The 24,791-nt window shown below is 33.6% G+C and overlaps 1 protein-coding gene across 2 annotated transcripts in view; it reads left to right on the top strand.

Moving 5' to 3' along the window:
* Positions 1-24,791, top strand: part of BRIP1 (BRCA1 interacting DNA helicase 1) — a 178,856-nt gene that overhangs the window by 30,088 nt on the left and 123,977 nt on the right. For both annotated transcript variants that reach the window (XM_045773420.2, XM_087854564.1), the window contains exon 7: positions 23,330-23,620. In XM_045773420.2, coding sequence (XP_045629376.2) covers positions 23,330-23,620 — 291 coding nt within the window. The remainder of the gene's footprint in view (positions 1-23,329; positions 23,621-24,791) is intronic.

A 24,791-nucleotide genomic window follows, 5' to 3' on the forward strand; every position in this document is an offset into this window, starting at 1 on the left:
GCACACTATTGGGCGGGAGAGGGGAAGAGAGAATCCCAAGCAGGCTCCATACTCAGCACAGAGCCTGACTTAAGGCTTGATCCCATAACCCCAAAATCATGACCTCAGCTGAAGTCAAGAGTCGGATGTTCAACCGACTGAGCCACCTAGGCACCCCTGACATTGAATTTTTTTGGATACAAAGGCATTATCTGTTTCTTAGTGAAAATTTGGAAAACACCAAAACGTCTACTTGAGTTAGTAATATTAATCTTTAATTCAACTATTTTCCTTAGTATAAACCCTGGTATTTTGCTTGCTATCTGTTCTTAACACACACACACACACACACACACACACACACACACACACACAATTAGTTACCCATTACTGTGTAACAAACCAACCATTTATTTAGCTTACTCTTCTGGGGATCAGCAATTTAGGCTGGGCTCAGTTGGGCATTTCTTCCACTGATCTCAGCTGGGCCACTCACGTGTCTATGGTCGGCTGCAGGTTGGCAAAGCGGCTGTGTTTCAGGGATTTGGTTGGCAAGTGGCTGGGACTGGTGGGTATTTCTCATCATCTAATCCTGGTATATATATGTTTTATATATATACATAATATATATATATATATATATGGGTTCAAGTAGCAGCAAGAGAGCAAACCCCAATGTGCAAATACCTTTTGAGACTCTGATTGTGTCACATTTGCTAATGTCTTAGTCACCAAAGCAAGACACATGGCCAAAACCAGATTCAAGTGGTAGAGTTCACTTCTTGGCGGGAAGACCTACAAAGTGACCTTGTAAAGGGGCTTAGAGATAGAGATGGGAAGAATTTGCCATTTTTGTTATATAACATATATGTATAAAACATTAATATGTATTATGCATATACTGCATTTTTAATTCTTGTTAAATTTTGGATTATAGTGTATATAGCTTTATCTTTAAAATTACTTATTTGACAGAGAGAGAGAGAGTGAGTACAGCAGGGGGAGCAGGAGAGGCAGAGAGAGAAGCAGACTCCCCTGCTGAGCAGGGAGCCTGACGCACAGCTCGATCTCAGGACCCTGGGATCATGACCTGAGCCGAAGGCAGATACTTAATGACTGAGCCACCCAGGCATCTCAATATAGTGTATATAGCTTTTACTTTTCACCTAATATATATCATGGTCATAAAAAAGTCTTTTAAAATTCCAAATCTTAACTGGTCTATTTTGATACATACTTTCTTTGATGCAACTTTTTTTCTATGCCACAAATTGGCAAACTGTAACTCATGGGCTGAATATGGCCTGCTGCTTATTTTTATAAATTTTGGGGAACATAGTTTACATTCATTTACACATTGTCTGTGTAAATTTTGGTATGGCGTTAGAGTTGAGTAGTTGGACAGTGATCATATGACTCACAAAACCTAAAATATTTATTCTCTGACCCTTTGAAGATAGTTTATTAACCCTTGTCCTATGCTATTTTAATCTTGGTTAAGTGAGGCCAGAAGTTAGCGGGATTAGTGTGAATTTCTTGCTTTATCTGCAAATTTACCTACAAACAGGATGTAGAATTGGTTAGTAATTGCTTGAATGAATTTCCTTCAGCCTGAGTAATTATGATTTTTTGAACGTTTATAGAAAATGTACTAGTGACCTCTATAGTAGAAATACAAAGGAAAAGTCAAAAATTTCAAATCTTTTTTATCATGTTGAATGAACTTGGTGAATGTTTTAGATTTTCAATCATTTTTCTTGATATGTATAAATATTTAATGAAATATCTATACCAATCCAGCCTGTATGTGTATGTTTTTAGTGACAGTAGAATCTACAATTGCCATACAGAGATTTTACACTTATGGATAATGGGTATAGAAAGATGACTTAGAGGGGCGCCTGGGTGGCTCAGTGGTTAAGCGTCTGCCTTCAGCTCAGGGCATGATCCCGGCGTTCTGGGATCGAGTCCCACAACAGGCTCCTCCGCTGGAAGCCTGCTTCTTCCTCTCCCACTCCCCCTGCTTGTGTTCCCTCTCTCGCTGGCTGTCTCTATCTCTGTCAAATAAATAAATAAAATCTTTAAAAAAAAAAAAAAGAAAAAAGAAAGATGACTTAGAACACTGCTTTGTTAATTGACATATTTTCTGGCCAGTCGATTTATTTGTTTGTTTGTTTGTTTTAGCTGTTTAAGTTTTGACATAGCCACAATATTATCCAAAAATTGGACGTACAATACAAATATATCTTTTTTTCCCGGAACCATTTGAGAGTAAGTTGATGACCTGATACTCCATCACTCTGGAATACTTATGTTTCTATTTCCTATAAGCAAAGATATTCTTCTATTTAACTATAATAAAGCCATAAAAATCAGGAAATTAAACCTAATTCATTTCTATTATCTAATACTCAAAGCTAGGTCAAATTTTATCGGTTATCACAATAAAGCTCTTATAGCAGAAGGATCCAGTTCAGAATCATGTGTTGCATTTAGTTGTCATTTTGCTATCTTCAGTCTAGAGCAGTTCCTTAGTCTTTCCTTGACTTTCATGACCTTGATACCTCAGAAGATTACAGCCTTTGTAGAAGGTCTCTCAATTTGGGGTTTTATTATAATTACATTAAGGTTATATATATTTGGCAGGAAGCAATGCTTCCCATTGTACCATTCTACCCATTGCATTCTGTGAGGTGGCAGTTTAATTTTGTTTCATCAGTGATGATTACTTTGATAATTTGATTAATGTGATGACTGGTGGGCATCACTGTAAAGTATTTTTTTCCTTTTATAATTAAAGAGGACTTTGTGGAGAGGAACTCTGAAACTTTATAAATAGCATGTCCTCACTAAATATTAAATTTATTCATTTTATATCTTTGTGGACTCATGATTTCCCATTTTATTCAGGGTGTGATAATCCATTATATGATTTGTTTAGATATTCAAGTGGGAGTTTATTTAAATTGCTTGTGTATTTCTGACACATATCCATCATTCTTGGAGCATTTCCTTACTTTCTGGCACAAGATGTTTCAGGCTTATATTATCTTTTCTCTGCCCCAGTCCTGGATTCAGCCATTTTTCCAGGGAGCCCTGGTTCCTTTTGGCAAATAATATTTAGAAGCCAAGTTCTGGGTGTTAGTTTTGTTCATTGCTGTTGGGATTGCTGTTCTGGGCCCTTTCAGCAGGCAGAGCTAGGAATTATGTGTGTGTGTGCAAATATACACTCCTATGTATTTATATTTATATTTTCTCTATCTGTATGTTGAACATTATGTATTCCTATCAATACATTCAATTCCATTTCAACACCAGAGGGTTCATTCTAAGTTTCTCCCTTTTCATATTTTTAACTGAAAAACCTTGTTCCCAGTTCTTCAAAAAGTTAAAAATGGAATTATCATATGCTCCAGCAATTTCATTTCTTGGTATATATCCAAAAGAATTGAAAGCAGATACTGAAATACATACTTGTACACCAGTATTCATAGCAGGATTATTCATAATAGGCAAATAGTAGAAACAACCGAAATGTCCTTTGAGAGATGAATGAATAAACAAATGTGGTATATACATACTATGGGATATTTAGCCTTAAAAAGGAAGGAAATTCTGACATGTGCTGCCACATAGATGAACCCTGAAGAGATCATGCTAAGAGAAATAAGCCAGACACAAAAGAACAAATATTGAATGATTCCACTTTGAATTTTCTCTTCCAGTTATGTGTTTTTTATTATAGAGTTTGTTTTTGTGTATTGACCATGTAACCTGCAACTTTGCTAAATGACTTTTTGGTTCTAGTTGATGTTGGAAATTTTGTAGGACTTTGTGAGTACACAGAATTGTACATTTTACATTCTCTAGTAAGCATTTTACTTCTTTTATAATGTTTGGCTCTTAATATATTTTCTTGCCTTATTGCAGTGGCTAGGATATATAGTACAAGGTTGAATTGGAGTATTGAGAGTGGATATCCTTGCCTTGTTCACATCTTGGCAGGGAAAGCATTCATTCACTCTTTCACCATTAAATATGACGTTTATCATTGGTGTTTTGTATATGTCTTTTATCAGATTAAGAAAGTTTTTTTCTATTCCTGGGTTGCTGAAAGTTTTTATAAGGCATGGATGTTGAATTTTCTCTTTAAAATTTTATTGCATCCATTGGTAGGATCATAGGATTTTCCTCCTATATGCTGTTGATATGGTGAATTATAATGATTGGGTTTTGGTTGTGGACCCAAACTCACATTCCTAGGGTAAAACCCACTTGGTCATGGTATAGGACCCTTTTTATATATTGCTGGATTTGATTCACTAAATTTGCTGAGGATTTTTGTGCATGCGGGTAGGATATTGGTCTTTAGTTTTATTTTTTATAATGTCTGGTTTTGATATCAGGGTAATGCTAGCCTTATAAAATGAGTTGCGAAGTATTGGTATTACTTCTTCCTTAAATTTTTGATAAACTTTACCAGTGAAGCCTTTTGGACCTTGCATCTTATTTCTGGAAAGGGTTTAACTTACACATTTAATTCTTTTTTAATTTTTTAATTTTTAAAAAATTTATTTATTTTAGAGAGCCAGGGAAAGAGGAGTGGGGGGTGGGGCAAAAGGAGAAGGAGAGAGAGAGTCCTAAGCAGGCTCCAGACTGTGTGTGGCATCTGATGCAGGGCTGGATCTCATGACCCTGAGGTCATGACCTGAGCTGAAATCAACAGTCGGACACAACTGACTGAGCCACCCAGGCGCCCCTACACATTTAATTCTTAAAATAAATATAGGACCCTTCAGATTTTCGCTTGCTTCTTCAATTGGTAATTAGTATTTTTCAAGAAATTTGCCCATTTCATTCAAGTTCTTGAATTTATTGGGATACTGTTCAAAATATTCTCTTTAAAAGATGTTTGCGGTATCTGTAGTGATATGCCTCTTCCTTTCTGATATTCATAATTTGTGTTTCTCTTTTATGATTAACATTGTACATTTCCCTCTAAGCATCACACAGATTTTGATGTTAGGTTACTTTTTTTTCTAATTTTCCTGTGATTTCTTCTCTGACCCAAGATTTACGTACAAGTCTAAATAAACATACGAAGTAGGTGTTTTTTCCCACAGATATTTTTCTCTTATTGATTTCTAATTTAATTTTGTGGCGTTAGAGAACATATTCTATATGATTGAAGTTCTTTTAGATTTAGTGATTTGTTGGTAAATGGTCTGAGTTCTTGTGAGAATATGTGTTCATTTATAGACTACTGCTCACTTATTCAGTGAAGTCGTCTATAAATGCCAGGTCATTTTGGCTGATTATATTGTTTATGTCTTCTGTATTACTGATTTTTGGGGTCTGTTTATAAATTAGAGAAGAGTGCTGAAGGCCTTATTATTGTGGATTTGCTGCTGCTTTCAATTCTATCAATTTTTACGTCTTAGATTTTAAGGTTTGTTATTAGTGGTATATACATTAAGATTATGTCTTCCAGATGAGTTAACCACTCTGCCATTGGGAAAGTCTGTTCTGAAATCTACTTTGTTTAATATTAATATAGCCACTCTAGCTTTTTATGCTTAGTGTTTGCATAGTATTTTTTCATCCTTCTACTTTAATCTTTGTCTTTACATTTAATGGATTTCTTATACATAGTTGAATCTTCCTTTTTTTTTTTTTTCCAATTTGACAACCTCTGCCTTTTAATTGGGACGTTTACACGATTTACATTTAATGTAATTATTAGTATGGTTGCTGTATGTTTTCCATTTGCCCCATCTGTTTTTTATTCTCCTTTTCTTTCTTTTCTGCTTTCTTTTTGATTAATTGAACATGTTTTAGGATTCCATCTTTTCTCTACCATTGCTTTCTTAACTATATCTGTTTTGGGGTTACTCTCAGGTTTATAATTTACATCTTAAATTTATCAATGTACTTTAAAATTTTTACTTCACATATAATGTATAAGAACCTTCTACCACTATACTTTCATTTCCACTCTCATCTTCTGTGCAACTTTTGTTATATATTTTACTTGAACCACACATTATTTTATTACTTTTTTCAAATCATCAGTTGTATTTTTAAAATATTTATTAATTTTAGAGAGTGAGAGGGAGCACAAGCAGGAGGGGCAGAGGGAGAGAGAGAGAATCTCAAGCAGACTCCATGCTGAGCACAGAACCTGATGTGGGGCTCAATCTCACAACTCTGAGATCACAACCTGAGCTGAAACCAGGAAATGGATGTTTAACCGACTGTGCCACCCAGGCACCCCCAGTTACATTTTTTAAATGAGATTTTATTTTTGTAGGGCAGTTTAAGCATCACAGCAAAATTGAAGAGAAAGTACAGAGATTTCCCATATATGCCCTGCCCCTACCAACATGCATAGCCACCCCATTATCAACATCCTCCACCAGAATCATACATTTATTACAATTAATGAAACTACATCAGCACATCCTAATCCCCCAAAGTCCATAGTTTATATTACAGTTCACTCTTGGTGTTATATAATCAATGAGTTTGGACAAATGTATAACATGTATCCATCATTACGAGGTCATGTGAGTATTTTTACTACCTTAACAATCTTTTGTGCTCCACCTATTCATGACTTCCTATCTCCCCTGAAAACTCCTGGCAACCCCTGATCTTTTTCTTGTCTCCCTTATTTTACCTTTCCCAGAATGTTTTGTTTTGTTTTTTGTTTTTTGTGTTTTTTTAAAAGATTTTATTTATTTATTTGACAGAGAGACAGCCAGCACTCCCACAAGCAGGGGGAGTGGGAGAGGAAGAAGCAGGTTCCCAGCGGATCAGGGAGCCCAATGTGGGACTCGATCCCAGGACTCTGGGATTACGCCCTGAGCTGAAGGCAGACGTTTAATGACTGAGCCACCCAGGCGCCCCTACCTTTCCCAGAATGTTATATATAGTTGGAATCATTTAGGATGTAGCCTTTGGTTTGGCTTCTTCTTAGTTATATGCTTTAAAGTTTCCTCTGTTTTTTCGTGGCTTGATAGCTGATTTCTTTTCAGAGCTGAATAATATTCCATTGTCTGGATCTACCACAGTTTGCTTATTCATTCACCTGCTGAAGGATATCATGGTTGCTTCCAAGTTTTGTATGAATAAGGTGGCTATAAACATCTTTGTGCAGGTTTTTGTGTGGACATGTTTTCAGCTCCTTCAGGTAAATACCAGGGAGTATGAGGCTAGATCTTATGGTAAGAGTATGTTTAGTTTTGTAAGGAGTTGCCAAATTGTCTTCTATCGTGGCTATACCATTTTGTATTTCACCAGCAATAAATGAGAGTACCTGTTGTGCCACATTCTTGACAGCATTTGGTGTTGTCAATGTTCTGGATTTGGCCATTCTAATTATGAGTGTGGTGGTATTTCATTTTAATTTGCATTTCCCTGATATATGATCTCAGGCATCTCTTCATATGCTTATTTTCCATCTGTATATTTTCTTTGGTGAAGTGTCTAATGAGGTCTAAAGGGCTAGGGGCACCTGGGTCACTAAGTCAGTTAAGCATCTGCCTTCTGTCTTAGGTTATGATATCAGGGTCCTGGGATTTAGCCCCTCATCAGGCTCCCTGCTCAATGGGGAGTCTGCTTCTCTCTCTCCCACTGCCCCTTCCCCCTGCTTATGCTCTCTCTCTCTCTCTTTCTCTCTCAAGTAAATAAAATCTTTAAAATAAACAAAAGGTTAAAAAAAACCTCATTTTTAATTGAGTTGTTTGCTTTTTTCTTCTTAAGTTTTTAGAGTTCTTTGTATATTTTGGATAATAGTTGTTTATCAGATATATCTTTTGCAAATATTTCTCCTAGTCAGCTTATCAGTTATTTCTTTCATGGATTGTGCTGTTGGTGTTGTATCTAAAGCCATATCCAAGAGATCGACAGAGGGGATCATAAAACTGTATGTTGTGTACAAGAAGTTCAACTTTAAATATAAAGACACATATAGACTAAAAGTAAATGGATAACCTTACGCCAGTTAGAATGGCAAAAATAGACAAGGCAAGAAACAACAATTGTTGGAGAGGATGTGGAGAAAGGGGATCCCTCCTACATTGTTGGTGGGAATGCAAGTTGGTACAGCCACTCTGGAAAACAGTGTGGAGGTCCCTTAAAAAGTTAAAAATTGAGCTACCCTATGATCCAGCCATTGCACTACTGGGTATTTACCCCAAAGATACAGACGTAGTGAAGAGAAGGGCCATATGCACCCCAATGTTCATAGCAGCAATGTCCACAATAGCTAAATCGTGGAAGGAGCCGAGATGCCCTTCAACAGATGACTGGATTAAGAAGTTGTGGTCCATATATACAATGGAATATTACTCAGCTATCAGAAAGAACGAGTTCTCAACATTTGCTACAACATGGACGGCACTGGAGGAGATAATGCTAAGTGAAATAAGTCAAGCAGAGAAAGACAACTATCATATGATTTCTCTCATCTATGGAACATAAGAACTAGGATGATCAGTAGGGGAAGAAAGGGATAAAGAAAGGGGGGGGTAATCAGAAGGGGGAATGAAACATGAGAGACTATGGACTATGAGAAACAAACTGAGGACTTCAGAGGGGAGGGGGGTGGGGGAATGGGATAGACCGGTGATGGGTAGTAAGGAGGGCACGTATTGCATGGTGCACTGGGTGTTATACACAACTAATGAATCATCGAGCCTTACATCGGAAACCGGGGATGTACTGTATGGTGACTAACATAATATAATAAAAAATCATTAAAAAAAAAAAAAAAACCAAACAAATATCCATTAGTTTAATCCCAGTCCATCCAAGAATGTTTTCTTCCACATACCTGTTTAAGGCATAGATTCAAGAAAATTTAAACAGTTCTGACTCATATTCCATTGATTTCATTGGTGTTGACATTAAATTGCACAGGTTTGAAATTTGTCTTGAAAAAAAAAATAAATAAAAGTAAATGGATAGAGGAAAATATGCCATGTAACAACTAATCAAAAGTAAGCAGGAGTAGCTATATTAATTTCTGACAAAGGAGACTTTAAAGGAAGGAAAGTTATCAGAGACAAAGAAGGGCATTACATAATGATAAAGAGGCCAGTTCTCCAAGAAGAAATAATGTGGTTAGTGTGTTTGTGCCTAACAACAGAGCATCAAACTGTATGAGGCAAAAACTAATAGAATTGCAAGGAGAAATAGTGAATAATAATATAACTGGAGACCATTCTCTTTGGTAGTATCTCTACTCAGTATTTATTTTCTTTTATGTGTATTTTTAAAAAAATTTTTGGAAAAATGATATTTGTTCATTATAAACAATTCAAGAAACACCAGAGAGTATAAAGAAGCAAGGAAAAAAAAAATCAATCAGACTGCCATTATCATAGTCTAGTTGTTAATTAATAGTATTTCTTCTGTTACTGTCTTTTTTTTTTGTAATTTACTAATTTAATATGTTTATGGGGAACATATTAAAATACGTTTTTTCAGCTATGTCAGCTTTTCGTTGATTATGACTTCTGCCACTTAGTTCCTTTTTTTAGGCAATATTAGTATTTAACATATTCAGTATTTCTAGGTGGAGTTTTGCTGATCATAATTTTGTCAAATAATTGGTTCTTTTCTTAAGTTTTAGTCAATAATAAGTTTTATCTTGTGCTGTTTTAGCCAGTGTGAGATTTTTGTTGTTGATTATTTTACTAGTAATGTTCATTAAGTCTTCATTCTCTGTTAAGAATGAAATGGTGATGTCATTATGTCCTACTTCTCTATACATTGTTTCAACATTATAGAGAGGAGGTGTGTCTGTAGTGCCAGAGGAAGACAATTTGGTATTTTGATTTTTTAATTTACATTTGTTTATCCTTGACAAGTATATATGCCTATGGTATAAAATTGAAGAAGAACAAAAGGGTGTATATTAAACCCACACCCAGTTTCTCAGCCATTTTCTTTCCTACCCCAGAGGCAATTGTTACCGTTTATTTATGAATCCTACCAGAATACTAAAAGCCAATATATGTATATAAAATATATGTTTTAGTATTCTAAAAGTATATATATATTTATGTAGTATATATATTATAAAGGTAAATTACACTAATACACATACACACGTATACATGTTATACTCTTGCAGATAAGTTCTGAGTGAGGTTGAGTATCTTTTCAAATATCTGATTACTCCTTTTATCAGTTAGTTTTTTGTCTTTTTCTTACTATTTTACAGGGTTCTTCAATATTAAATTAGACCTTTGTGTTGTGAATTGCAAAAATCTTTTTTTCTTTACTAGTTTGTTATTGGTCTTTTGCCTTTTTTATAATGATTTTTATCATGCAGGAAATTTTTATTTTATGTAGTTGAATTTATCAGTCTTTTATGGTCTCTGGGTTTTGGTCACACTTAGAAGGACCTTTCTCAGTCAGATGATTTAAACATTTTTCAGTTGTTACCATTTAAATCCTAAATTTATTCTGGTGAATAGAATAAGATATGAACTCAACTTTTTTTTCCCCCTTGGATTGCTACCCAGTTATTCCAACATCATTTACTGACAGTTCTTTTCCCTACTAATTTGAGATGCAACTTTTATGACTTTATGATGTTCTAGATTCCTTAATGTATCTGGCTCTACTTCTGGACTTCCTGTTTTCCATCAATGCACACTGTTTTGATTATTGTACTCATTAATATTTTATGTATCTGGTTTCTCCTTATTACCTATTTATTTATTTATCTATTGTTTATTTTTACATATGAATTTTAGAATTAGACTGTCTAGCTAAAAATAAATTCTTGATATATTTTATAGATTATTTGGAAGAGAGTTGAGTTCTTTATGATGTTGTCTTTCTATTTAAGACCATGCTCTCTTTCCATTTGCTTTGTTGGCTTTTTTTTTTTTTAATTTCCTTCAATAGTGTTTAAAGTTTTCTTAACTTTTTTTAGGTTTAACGAGGTATAATTGATAATTAAAATTCTAAGATATTTAAAGTATACATCATAATGATTTGATATACATACAGGTTGTGAAAGGATTTGCCCCATCTAATTAATACATCCTGTTACTACTTCAATATATTTTTATGTTGACTCCTGGGGAATTTATCTCTTATTTCTATATAATTGGGATTTTGTTCTTCAATTACATTTTCTAATTCATTATGGTTTTATATGAAGATTACTAATTTCCCTCTTTTTTTACTGAACTACATTTACTGTGTTTTTTTACCAAGCCACATCAATGAATTCTTTTATTTTAATAATTCCAATAAATTTTCTCAGGTTTTCCAAGTATATAATCATATTTTCTGTAAATAGTGATCATTTTACCTCCGTTGCAATTTTATACAGTATTTCCAGTGTTAAGTGTAATAATAGTAACAGATAGAAGAATCATATTTATTGTCCAGAATAGGACACTTTTGAGAATGAAGGTGGTGGGGGGCATTTATTAATAATTAAGCTGAAACAAAGATATGAACTGATATTGTCCCAGGCATATTGGGAAGTAATGGTCATCACTGTCTTCTTTGAGACATTAATGGGAATGCTTCTAGGGTTTCTTCATTAAGCATGAAAGTGGCTTTTGAAAATTATCTATAAGTCATATCTGCATATATAAATATGTTAAATTATACAGGTTATGTGTTTATATGTAAATTATAGATTTAATCATATTAATTTTACATATATTTTTGTCATAATTGAGTTAAATATTCATTCATTAAGAATGAATATTAAACTATGGATATGAATATGAATTTTCATATTCTATCTTTTAATATGTTAACTACATTAATAGATCCTAACACTGAATTATCCTTTTGTTCTTGGCTTTTTGGATGTGTGTGTGTGTGTGTGTGTGTGTGTGTGTACACGTGCAAGAATCTTATTTCCTATTACATTTAGAATTCATTGGTCTTGATATCTTCGTATTTTTGGTTAGAAAAAGTTTATCCAGATTTGCTTTAGGATCAATGTTGTACTTGTTTTATAAAAAGGAATTTGTAGGGGCACCTGGATGGCTCAGTCAGTGGTGTCTGCCTTCGGCTCAGGTCATGATCCCAGGGTCCTGGGATCAAGCCCCAGGTTGGGCTCCCTGCTCAGCGGGGAGCCTGCTTCTCTCTCTCCGCCCTGCTTGTGCTCTCTGCCGTTCTCTCTCTTTCTCTCTCTCAAATAAATAAATAAATTCTTAAAAAAGGAAAAGGAATTTGTAAATTTTTCCTTACTTCAAAAATATTTAATTAAGGAAATTTCATACAGAAAGCAGAGGACCGTATAATGAACCCCTTTTGCCTATTACTCAGCTTTTATAATTATTATTTTGCCATTTTACCTCCCCTATATGTTTTATTTACCCTTTGCCATTTTCTTTTCTTTTCTTTGAGAAGGATGAGAAGAGGAAAGAGTAAGGAACTTGAACTTTTTTTTTTTTAAAGGTTTTATTTTTAAGTAATCTCTACATCTAATGTGGGGCGTGAACTCACAACCCCAAGATCAGAAGTTGCATTCTCCAACTGAGCCAGCCAGGGGCCCCAAAAGGCCTGCTTTTATTTATTTTTAATTATTTATGTATTTATTATTTTTTTTAAGTAATCTCTACACCCAATTTGGGGCTGAGGGACTGTAACATTTTAAAGCACCTATTAGACTTCATGTATATTTACCCATACATAAGGTAGCGTATATTTCTAACAGCTATTGACTTTTAAAAATATAGCAATGACATTTTAAAGATAATATTACTATGGTTTAGAAAATTAACAGTAATTCTTTGTCTAATGCCCAGTCTGTTTACAATTGTTTTTGATTGTTTAAAAAATGTTGCTTTAGAATTGGCTTTTCAAAAATCAGAACCTAAACAAGGAAGTTGCATGACATTTCTTTTAAGAGAGATGCCATTTATTTGTTCAGAAAACTGCATTATTTGTCTTGCAGGATTTCTTATATTCAGGATTTGTTTGAATTTATCCTCGTGGTGTCATTTAAGATATTGCTTTATCCCAAGATTTCCAGTAATGTTAGTTAGAGGCTGAATTAGATTCAGGTTTGATTTTGCCCTTGTGTTTTGTTTTTCAAGATAATACAAAGTGCTATATGCTTACTGTTGCATCCCTCAGGAGACAACTAATGTCCAATTATTTCTGTCTTTTTAAAAAGATTTATTTATTTAGGGGGAAAGAGAGAGTTTGTGAGTAGGGGGAAGGGTAAAGGAAGAGGGAGAGAAAGAATCCTCAAGCATACTCCCCACTTAGTGCAGAACCTAAAATGGGGCTTGATCCCAGAACCCTGAGATCATGACCTGAGCCAAAACCAAGAGTCAGTCACTTAACCGACTAAGCTACCCTGAGCTACCCTGAGGCATCCCCAATTATCTCTCTTTATAATAATGGATCAGGATCATGTTTTCATGTCACTTAATATTCTTCTGCATCATTTTTAGTGACTACATTGCATTTTATTGAGTGGCTGTTCTATAATTTATGTTTATAGTCTATGGCTGGATATTTAGATGAGAGTCATTGTCTTTCACTATGCTAGTTATTTAGTGGGTTTTATTGTATTGAAGACTCAGAGACTTCTTCAACTTCGGGAAAGTCTCGTGTTATTACTTTGATCGTTTCAACTGTTAATCAGGAATGATTTCTTTTGAAGAAGTAGAAACCCACTCAAAGTAAGGTCAAGCAAGAAATACAATTGCACTTATTGGAACTCAGAAGTTTTTAGGAAACTTTTTCCTTCTCTTTGAGGCCTCAGATTTGTCTTCTCTGCTTCTCTCTGCAGAATCTCTCATTATTTTTTTCTCTGTCATATGACCTTACCACGACATCTCAGAATGGAAGCTTTGAAATCTTACAAAATGTTCTTGTCTATTGCCTATAGTTACTCTAAATGCCCCAAATACAAGTTCCTGGAAAGTGAATGTTACTGGTCTTGCCATGCCTGGGAATATTTTGGACATGGTCATGTGTTATTAGGTCCACCTTTTTAGCAGGGGTTACAGATGATAAACTCTTTAAAGAATATAGGGTTGGGGCACCTGGGTGGCTCAGTTGGCTAAGTGTCTGACTCTTGTTTTCGGCTGGGGTTGTGAGATCGAGCCCCAGTCGACTCCACACTTAGTGCAGTCTGCTTGTCCCTCTCCCTCCCCCTGCTTGCACTCTCTTTCCAATAAATAAATAAAATCTAAAAAAAGAAAAAAATATATAGGGTTGGACACATGTCTAAAGACGTGCCTACCACAACATCTTTATCATGTACACTAAATTCTTACATATATAAAAATACCACTCTTGCCCATCTTCCTTTCCAGATATTTTTTGGTTATTCTTACTAGTTTATTTTCCAGATTAAATTTAGAACCTGTTGTAGTATTTTAAATCTACATTGAGGGGCGCCTGGGTGGCGCAGTCGTTGGGCGGCTGCCTTCGGCTCAGGGCGTGATCCTGGTGTTCTGGGATCCAGTCCCACATCGGGCTCCTCCGCTGGGAGCCTGCTTCTTCCTCTCCCACTCCCCCTGCTTGTGTTCCCTCTCTCGCTGGCTGTCTCTCTCTGTCAAAATAAATAAATAAAATCTTTTAAAAAAATAAATAAATAAAAAATAAATCTACATTGATATGATAGCTGCTAGCCACATGTAACTATTTAAATTAATTAAAATTAAAATGTAGTTCCTTAGTTGCACTAAGCACATTTCAAGTACTCACTAGCCCCATGTAGTAGTGGCAAGTGTATTGAATGGTGCAGATACAGAGCATTCTATTATCGCAGAAAGTTCTGTCGGGTAGTGCTGCTTTAGAGGCTTATATATTGATAACATCCCTTTTTTAGTGCTCATGAAAGAGTTAAAAATCTCTATTTTGTGTAGGTTTTGCTTGTAGCATTTTGGTCAATTATGTAGGGAAGGTGATGTCGCAGGATAGCTTTGTTTTCTCATTTTAAAAAGTTCATTGAAGGAAGTTTGAAAAATAAATAAATACGCAGTTGGATTAAGTTTCACTAACCAAATAATGCGTCTTTTTACCACATTTTCTTTATTCCTGGGTTCTGTTTGATTCATGTCTGATTATTTGGATTTCATAATCATGTAGTTTTGTACAAGAAGAGCACGTATTTTTCTAATAACACATAAAGAGGTACATTGATGCCAGTTTGTCTGACCACTGTATCATTTGACCATTTGGTTAAACTGGTGGATTACCAGGTCTCCATGATAAAGGCACATTTTTCTCTTACAGTTAATAAGTAACCTATGGGGTGATATTTGGAGGCTGTGTGTCTTGTTCCCCAACAACTTTACACTCAATGATTTTAGCATCCATTTAGGTAGCTTTCAGGAATCAGTTATTACATGGGAGTTGCAAAATGGTGATTTTAAAAATTCTTTCTGTTTACATACAATTTTTAACTGATATTCTTTAAGGAAGAGCTTTCCCTTTTCTCCTCATATTCTTTGATTCTTCTTTTTCTTTTCTTTTTTTGTTACAAACACCCCAGGTATGTCTTATAAACTTAACCAGTGTGACTTACTATACTTTGAGACTTGTTGCTGTAGGCACTTCTGTGTAAAGTGCTGTTAAACCAGGAGAATTTTTGCTTTATAGCAGTTTGGTCATTTTTATCATGTGTTTATTCTTAAAATGAGAATTTTTATAGAATATAATTGTTATAAATTGAGGTAAAAAATTATACCACTTTGGATCTTTTTTGATTAATTCTACTGAAATATAAACTTTTCAGAAACTGGGACAACTGTGTTAAGGAATTCCCATTTACACCAGGCAAGAAGTAAACAGTAAGTGGAGAGTAGGGTAACAAACACTTATGGTATCAAAAAACAACCGTGAAAAGGATCTGTCTTAATGTGCTAGCCCATTGCAGTTTAACATATTGCTTACAACCTTCACAATAGAATTTGAGTGACTTCAGTTACACATTCCAGGAGACTGGCAGTCTGTTACAATCAGAGTCTGAACTTTAGAGCAGGCTAATTTACAGCGATGGGATGAAGAAAGTTGTGGATTTGTATTACACACTCTCACCTGACACTGTATCTGATCCCTTACCTACTGATTGACATCTTGAATGAGCTCTTTGAAGCAAGTTCCAGCTTAATTAAAACGTTTGCTTGGTTAGCAGTGATCTGTGAAAGCCTGTGATAAATATTGAATCAGGTTCACCTGCTGGTTGCTGTGAGTGGATAAACAGCTGCTTTGTGCAGTTTAATCATGAAACTGGCAGTAGAGTACTACTGTTTGAATTTTTTAAAAAGAATAGTGGAGAAGGTATAGTTATGTCACTTTTGCTATCTTACTAGAGTGTGTGCTTATGTGAGATTTTGCACAACAGGCATTCAGGACCTGTTTAGATGGCTTGGACAACAGCAGTTGTTTGATAAAGATTAACAATAAGCCCTCTTTTTTTAGGTCTCAAAGATCGTAGTATAATTCTACCTTCATTGGCTTTTTACCACTAGCTTTTTATGTGCTTGGCATTCTGAAATTAAAAAGGGTAATAGTTTGCTTTTTTGCCAAGTTAAATGGTAGATGAAAATGAGCCTGTTAAAGCTTTGTTTTGAGATTTAAGTTTATGAATTCCAACTTTTCTATAAATTTATCGTGTATTTTCTAACAACTTGAGAAACTCTTTTAGATTTTATTTTTTTCATCTGTAAAATGGAGTTAGAAATAAACAGTGGCAATAAACTAGATGTTTTGGAATTATGTTAATATTAGGTAATTAACAAACATAAAAGATAAATGAATTTACAAGCAATGGAGGAACCTTTGTAAAATTGTCTTCTTTGGATTATCAACTTGTTTATTCCTGTACAGATTAAATGTGTCTAGCCAAGTTGGTTGTAAAGAAAATGCTGTTTCCATTTGATTTTCATTATAAAATCAGACATAAATTCTGGAAGAAAGCCCTCACCCAGTAAGTCACAGTCTTCTTGAGCACCTGAGGAAAGTTTGGACTTACTTTATAGAAATGCACACAAAATTGTGTCTTTATTTTCTGCGTGATCTCAAATCTCTCTTCTGTAACAGTTCATAGACCCTAAATTTAGAACTTATTTCCTAGTAAATTCCCAATAAATTGAAACATTTTGGTCAAGAGGTATTAAGATGAAAGCTATTCTGCTTTCATAAGCAGCTGAGGAAGAACCAGAATAGACTGTATTTGCTGTGCTTTCTTTTGAAGTACTTTTTTTTTTTTTTTTAAATTTTTTTATATCTTTTTTAATTTCCCTAACCCTAACCTTTTTGAAGTACTTTTTAACATTTTTCAAGTATATTGTCCACCACAGTCCTTAGCTCCAAAGATTATCTACTACAGTGGTGGTTCCTAATTCTGTACCTAAAGTTTTATAGTTTTATTCCTATCATCAGTTTGTTTGGAATTTTATGGGGAGAATAAAATTTTATTTAAGTTATACTCAGTCTGCTTAACATTGTTTTTTTGATATTCTATATTGATATGTGCAACTCTGGTTTTTATTTTTTTCATTATAGATAGTATTCTGTTGATTGAAAAAAAAACCCCACAGTTTATTTATCCTTTTTTTTAATATATACTTAGCTTGTTTTCCTCACTATTAAAGCGATGCTGCCAATATCCCTATTGTATCTGGCTTAATGTGCAAGATTTTCTCTAGTATGTGTACCTAACAGTGTCATGCTGGGTCAGAGTGTCTATGTATCTTTGATTTACTAGATCACCAGTTTGCTCTACAAAGTGGATGCGCCACTTATACTTGAGTCAGCAATGTATGAGAGTTGCTTTATATTTATCTAACACCCTACCTGATGGATGGGAAATGGAATCGAATTATGATTTTAATTTGCATCTTCCTAATTAGTCATAAATAAGGCTGAGCATTAAATTATATATCTTTTCTGATGTTCATTGGCCTTTCAGCTTTGCTCTTCTGTGATTTTCTCGTTCTTGGCCATCTATTGGATTTGTCTTTTAAAATTGATTGGTTGGAATTCTTCATATGTTACAGATACTGGTCCTTGGTTATATGCAGTGCAAATATCTTCTCTTAGTCTGTGCTGCCTTTTCCTTTTTTTTTTAAATAAAGGGAAGTGCCATTTTAAATAGAAATTTTACGTCTTAATGAGATTGTGTTTTCAGTCATTGTGTTTTTGGTGTATTGTTTAAGAACTCCTTCCCCACATTGGGATCATAAAGATATTTTCCTATACAGGGCTAGAGACCTTATTTACCACAAAACATAAAATATTTACTCTCTAAACCTTTACAGAAGAAGCTTGTTGATGTGTGCTTTAACGAGTCTCTTAATTGAGAGTTTTTTTTTTTCCTTGAGGAACATAATGTGTAAATCCTTGTTAGAAAATATTTTATTTAAATGTGAACTAATAATAAGTTAAAATAGGTTTTTTGAACTGAATTTTATACCTTACCCTTAGGAATATTTTGTAATTGCGTTCAGTAAATAATATACTTTGAGTACTAACTTTAAACGATTCTGTGATTCATGAGTGAAACTGGTATTAGTAAGCTCCAAAAACTGTGCTTTGTAGAACAATTAAAGAGTGAAGCATTGTCAGTGAGATGAGGTGACCCTTGTCATTATTTTCTCCTTGACTTGATATATCAGGAATTCTAATATTTCTTGAATGAATGAATGAGATAGAACATATTAAGTTGTTTAGCACAGGGACAGTCTTAATAAATGATCATTATTATAAATAATGAATATATCAGGATATGCGTTTGTTGCTCACAACTATAAAGTGACCCAAATATTAGCATAACAAGATTATTTTTCTTTTTGGCCTTGAAAATAACAGATTGCTCTGTACTTTTTCTTTTAAAAGCTAACCTTTTTATTTTGAAGTAACTTTTTGATATATGAAGAACTTCAAATTAGGACATCAATTATGCATCTATTGAATAAATATAATGTTGCAGATGTACGGTACTTGACTTGGGGACATAAGTCACAGTCCATCGATTAAAAAATATTTGAAGTTATAGTCATGTGCAAAACACCGTGTTTAATGAATGAGTTATATAAGGAAATGTAAGACATAGTTTCTGTCCTCAAGGAGTTTGCAGTGTGGTTGAAAGACAATACATGCACAGGTGGAAAGTTTCAGAAAAGTATGTAATTATTTCATGGACCTAGTTTTCCCTTTATTTCCTACAAATAAACTTCTTTTTGGTCTTTTTTCCTCTTTACTTTTTTATATACTTATTTTTTCACATAAATATACCCTTTTAAATCTGTGTTTAGAATTCAGTTCATAGCCTCCTTTTAGAAGGTCACCTGATTTTTGAATTAGCAAAATAATAATAAGTTATTATTATAAATTATAAGCTTATAATAATAACTGGCAATACAATAGTTTCTCACTATTCCTTTATTATTTTCCGTTTTTAAAATGTATTTGGTCACCATGTTCATTTTTATTTTTCAACTATTTAGGCATAGTAATTTTTTAAATGTATTTTTTAAAGATTTTATGTATATATTTGAGAGAGAACGTATGAGCAGGGTAAGGGGCAGAGGGAGAATCAGACTCCCCGCTGAGCAAGGAGCCCAAAGCGGGGCTCCATACAGGGCTCACTCCCCGGACTCCAGGATCATGACCTGAGCCAAAGGCAGACACTTAACTGACTGAGCCATCCAGGTGCCTTTAGGCATAGAAATTTTTATGTTGTTTTTGTGGAGAAAGGTTGGAAAAAATTATGAAACTTTATACCTTGACATTGTATCTTATTCTACTTGAACTTAAACTTTGTGAAAGGAATAGTGTCAAGGAATCAGAATTTTGTCTTTCTTTCAAGATCAGATCTTATAATCTTCATTCTTTCAAAAAATTTATATATATATTTCTATATCATAGGACAAGAGAGAGAATAGATAGAAATTGTTAGACATGAAGAGAATTTTCTAAAATCCTTAGTTGCTGATCTTCTAAGAACAGTTTCGACCATTGTAGATTTGAAATGTATTTTTAAACAATTGACTCCTACATATGGAAAGAATATAGCTGTTATACCCACATGCATCTCTTGTGTTTCTCCTTATGTATGTAGGCTCCATGCCGAATGTGGGGCTTGAACTCATGACCCTGAGATCAAGAGTCATATGCTCCATTGATTGAGCCAGCCAGGTGCCCCTATAGTTTTTTTTTGTTGTTGTTGTTGGTTTGTTTTTTCTCTTTAAATGGTAATAGAATTTTAGTGTTATTTGGGTTGGGTTTTCTTGTCTTTTGTTGAAGTAAAAGGACTCTAGATGGTTTCTAGCTAGAGGAGAAGCACCTTTTCTAAAGGGCTTGGCTCTGCCACTCAGTGTAGCCACTTTCAGGTCTTAGAGATTACAGGTTTTGGGGAGCCTATATGTTTTATCTTTCTTGACATTGAGATATGTTGGATGAAAGTGAATACTTATTAATTATTCTCCATTTCCTAATGCAATCTCTGTAAATTCAGAGGTCAAAAGCAAAAGGAAAATATCCCTTTGAAAGGCAAACCTGATAGCTCCTTAGCAGGAGAAATACTTAATGAAAGGCACAAAATTATTTAATTTTGTTCAATTATTGTGTCAAGACGGCTAGGTCAAAGTGTTTCAGAGAGAGGCCATAAAGTGTTAGCCTATTAATTGAATTGGAGGATATTATGACTTCCTGCCATGGCTGTTTTCAGTATTCTTTCTCTAGTTTTCTTATAGAATTAAAAGTAGGTGATTTTGGTACAAATAATTCTCTTTTGTTGCTAAATAAATGTCTTTTTGAAGCCTCTGTTCTCTTGCCACATTCAGTTTTTTTCTATATTAAATTTGATTGTACTAAATCCTTTAAATGGAAACTTCAGTAGAAGATCACTTCTGAAGAAATAATTCTTCTTTAATATTGCAAAGGAAAAAGAATCAAGTTTCTTTCTTAATTTCCATCTTCTACAATACTTGCCCAACCACCCACTGAAAAACCATATTCTTGAGAGTCAGTCTCACATTCATAGATGATATAATTACTTCAGACCACTGTAAAACATAATGAACAAAAACATGTTTAATATAAAGTTAGCCATAGTTTATAATTTTATCAGTTATTGAATGAAAATCAGATTTAAGGTACCTAAATAAAGGTGCTCTAATGGGACAAGTTTTCTGAAACTAGTTCTTGATCTTTTATTTTTGTTAGTTACAGCTACTATTGCGACATTTTAAGGTAGGGAGATCTGTTTTTAAAATTATTAATGCCAAGTTCATCCCTTTTAAATAGTAAAACGTTTTAATACGAAACAGCAAGTTATAAAACTGTATAATATCATCCCTTTTTATTTGAAAAAATTATATGGGAGATATAGATGTATGAAGGTCTTTAAGTAATATATTAAATTATTTGTTGTAGGTGGTTGACTTGTTTAGTTCAATATTGTTTGGACTTTTGGTTAGAAAAAAATGGAATTAAAATAAAAGGTGTAGGTGATAAAGCTTTAAGTGGAATTGATGTTGAAAGTGTTTCATCAAAAAGGAGGTTATCCAGGACTTGAGAGAAGACCACTTTATTGGATTACTTTTATGCTTGGATATAATATATCCATATAGTATATAGCATTCCAGTATTCAATTTAATATTCAGTATTTAATTTATCATATCATAGGGAAGAGAAATAGTATAATTGAGTGAAAAGATTAAAGATATAGAAAAGTAAACTAATTCTGCTACCTAGAGTTATCTTAATTCATTTACTAGGTTAATTAATTAATGTGATCATTGCAAAGGCCAAAAAAGAATTCAGTCAGAAATACCATGATAGAATTTGCATTCCATTTTCTGTGTGACCATAAATTGTTAGATATTGCAACATATGTAACATAAACCACATGTCAGCTGTTTCCTGCCTCACTGTTGACAAGAGCCCCATTCATAACTCTTCTTTTTATCCTTTCAGTGAATAAGTAATTATTCAATATAGAAGGCAGGATATTTGGAACTGGCTATTTAATGTGGCAGCACTCTGTAATGAAATCTGCTGCTACTGGCAACCTGAGAGGGGAATGTAACAATTCCAGCATGGCTGTAACTTTATCTGCTTTGCCTGACTGTTTATTTGGCACATCAGTGAACCTTTTATCCCAGTGAGTGACAGCTCCAGAAGGGTCACATTTACATCCATTCTATCATGTATTGTAATATTTAATGGCGGACAAGGTTGAGTGAGACTGGGAGTAATTTGAACTTGCTTTTCCACTGAGTTGAGGCTAAAAGACAGCTTGATCCCCAGTATTGTGGTGTAACATGCTATGACTTAGCATTTGTTTATGAAGGCTACTCTTACTGATTATAATTTTTAAAAAAACTTCAGTTAAATGGTGTATTTGTTCTTTTGAACAAATTCTCTTAAGCTACTGTGCTATTTAGCTTTTTTTCCCCATCACTTCTATAAACTAACCATTTCACAGTATTTTTCTTAAATGAGGCTGCATTTTGTCTCATTTGTATAGTAATTGAAGTTGAGGAGGGAATAGTTATTAAGAACTCATGGTTCTAATATATAGCACTAAACTTTTTATTTTATTTTTGAGTTTGGGAACAGAAGAGAAAAATCAGGTAAATAACAGACTATATTCTTGCTGTTCCATATGTTGTGTTTAAGGAGACATTTATCTAATTTTAATTATGGAACTGAATTATGAGTAAAATTGTCCTTTAGAAAAAGCTATCCTGAAAAATTTTACTGATGGATTTGAATTCCATGACAGGTAATCGAATTTCAGTTGTACTTGTTGCACACAAACGACTTGCCTTCATTAGTAAATATTAATAATTTGCATTCATTTGCATCCCTTTGCTAGAGAAGTTTTCTTGTTTTTAATGATATTTTAGATTCAACTTGATATTTCTTTTTTTTGTAAGCTATATTTAAAATGCTCTTTAAAATATTGGTGTAGAATATTTGAATGGGCTACAGTGTGAACAAAAATAGCATTATTAATGTTAAACTGTAGTATTACAAGTTCACTTGAAGCCTAAGCAAAAATGAAAATTGTCCTCCATTTTGTTTTATTTTTATAATTAGAATTAAAGCCTCTTAAAACATTTGGAATTCAAGAGTATGAATGTAATGATAGAAAGCCATGCAAATATGGAAACATTGTTTATCACTTTTAAGAGTGCAAGAAAGCCAATTTAAATTGAATTTGTAGTTTTTTCTTTAATGGCAAGTTTTAGATGATATAATTTCTTGACATTTCTCTTTACTTGACAGTCGTGATTTATTACTTATAGGTTCTGATTCTGTGAGAGGTTTAATAACATTTTTTGTGGTATACCAGACATAAGTTGTCTTTTCTTTCCTTTGTTACAGCCTCCTGGTCCCTGTTCCAGGTGTTGTTGTTCTACTAAACAAGGAAGCAGTCAAGATTCCTCAAATACCACTAAGAAGGATCATGGGGGGAAATCCAAGATACCCAAAATATATTTTGGGACACGCACACACAAACAGATAGCTCAGATTACTAGAGAGCTCCGGAGGACAGCGTACTCAGGGGTCCCAATGACTATTCTTTCCAGCAGGGATCATACTTGTGTCCATCCTGAAGTAGTAGGTAACTTCAACAGAAATGAAAAGTGCATGGAATTGCTGGATGGAAAAAACGTGAGTAAAGTTACTTTGTTTTAGAGAAAAAAATAAGGCTGAAAAGATTCAATTTACTCAATTTTTTACATGTTCATTTTCTGTTTTATATGTGTATTTCCAGTGATAATCAAATAACTTACAAAAATCAAATTAATTGCTAGTATTGCTATTTTTTGAAAAATAATTTTACCATAAGAAAATCTTTCTCCAAATTTAAAATGATAGGTTTGTTTCTAAAGCTTGGAGATATTTAATTCCTTGAAATTAATTCCCATTTTAGTTAGATGTCTTCTTAGCTCTTTGAAATCCCACTACCAAAAAGAGTGAAATATGGATGATGTCATAGGAGGAGATAAAAGTATTTAAGTAATTTAGTCTAATTCGATCTCATTAATATATTTTATATATTTTAAAACTTCATGAGAAGATAGTTTATTTAGGTTCTCTGAGTAAATTTTTAAATGTTTTTTAATTGAATGAGAAATATAATGATTATCTTATCTTATAATTCTGATTAGTACAAACTTCTCTTTCAAAAAAAGTTATATTATTAACTTTAAAGATATGTCATTGGTGCTTTTGAAATTTTCCAGGGAAATCTTGAATAATATGAATTTGTTCAAGGTGGAAGCTGAGAAGTCTTTCTTAGTAAAAACAAAATAATTTTTTTGGTGGTATTAGTTTGGTAGTCTGTACAGTTTAATAACTCATGTAGTCTGAAACTGAAGTTACAAGTCTGGAATATACTCAGAAATTATTCGTGAGCCATAAATTGACAAGTCTATGAAATGACCAATGAATTTATTTTGAAAGTTGGTCTTTCACTAGTATTTTGTCAAACAGATTTGGTTCTACACAAAAGGCTATGAGCCATAGCCCCTAGAATTTCATTTAATTGATATATCACCTTCTAGCATGTAATGTGAATAAATTATTTTGTATTATGTATTTCTTTCTCAGTGGTTATAAATAATTGAAGATACCTGGTTTTGGTTATTTGTCTGCACCTAATTCTGCCTCAGAACGCTTAGCTCATAGCCATACATGGTCATTCTTTTTCTTGGTCTCAAGTCCTTAGGGTAATTTGGTATTGTAATGATGGCCAATTACAAAGTCACTGTAGGTGTCTGTGTTTACTATGGCTGAATTACCAAAGCGAAATGATAAATAGATAACTGACAGTTTGAGT

The sequence above is a fragment of the Ursus americanus genome, chromosome 23 (genome assembly GCF_024610735.1).
Source record: "Ursus americanus isolate L20-20 chromosome 23, mUrsAme1.1.p, whole genome shotgun sequence".
NCBI classification, from domain to species: Eukaryota; Metazoa; Chordata; class Mammalia; order Carnivora; family Ursidae; genus Ursus; species Ursus americanus.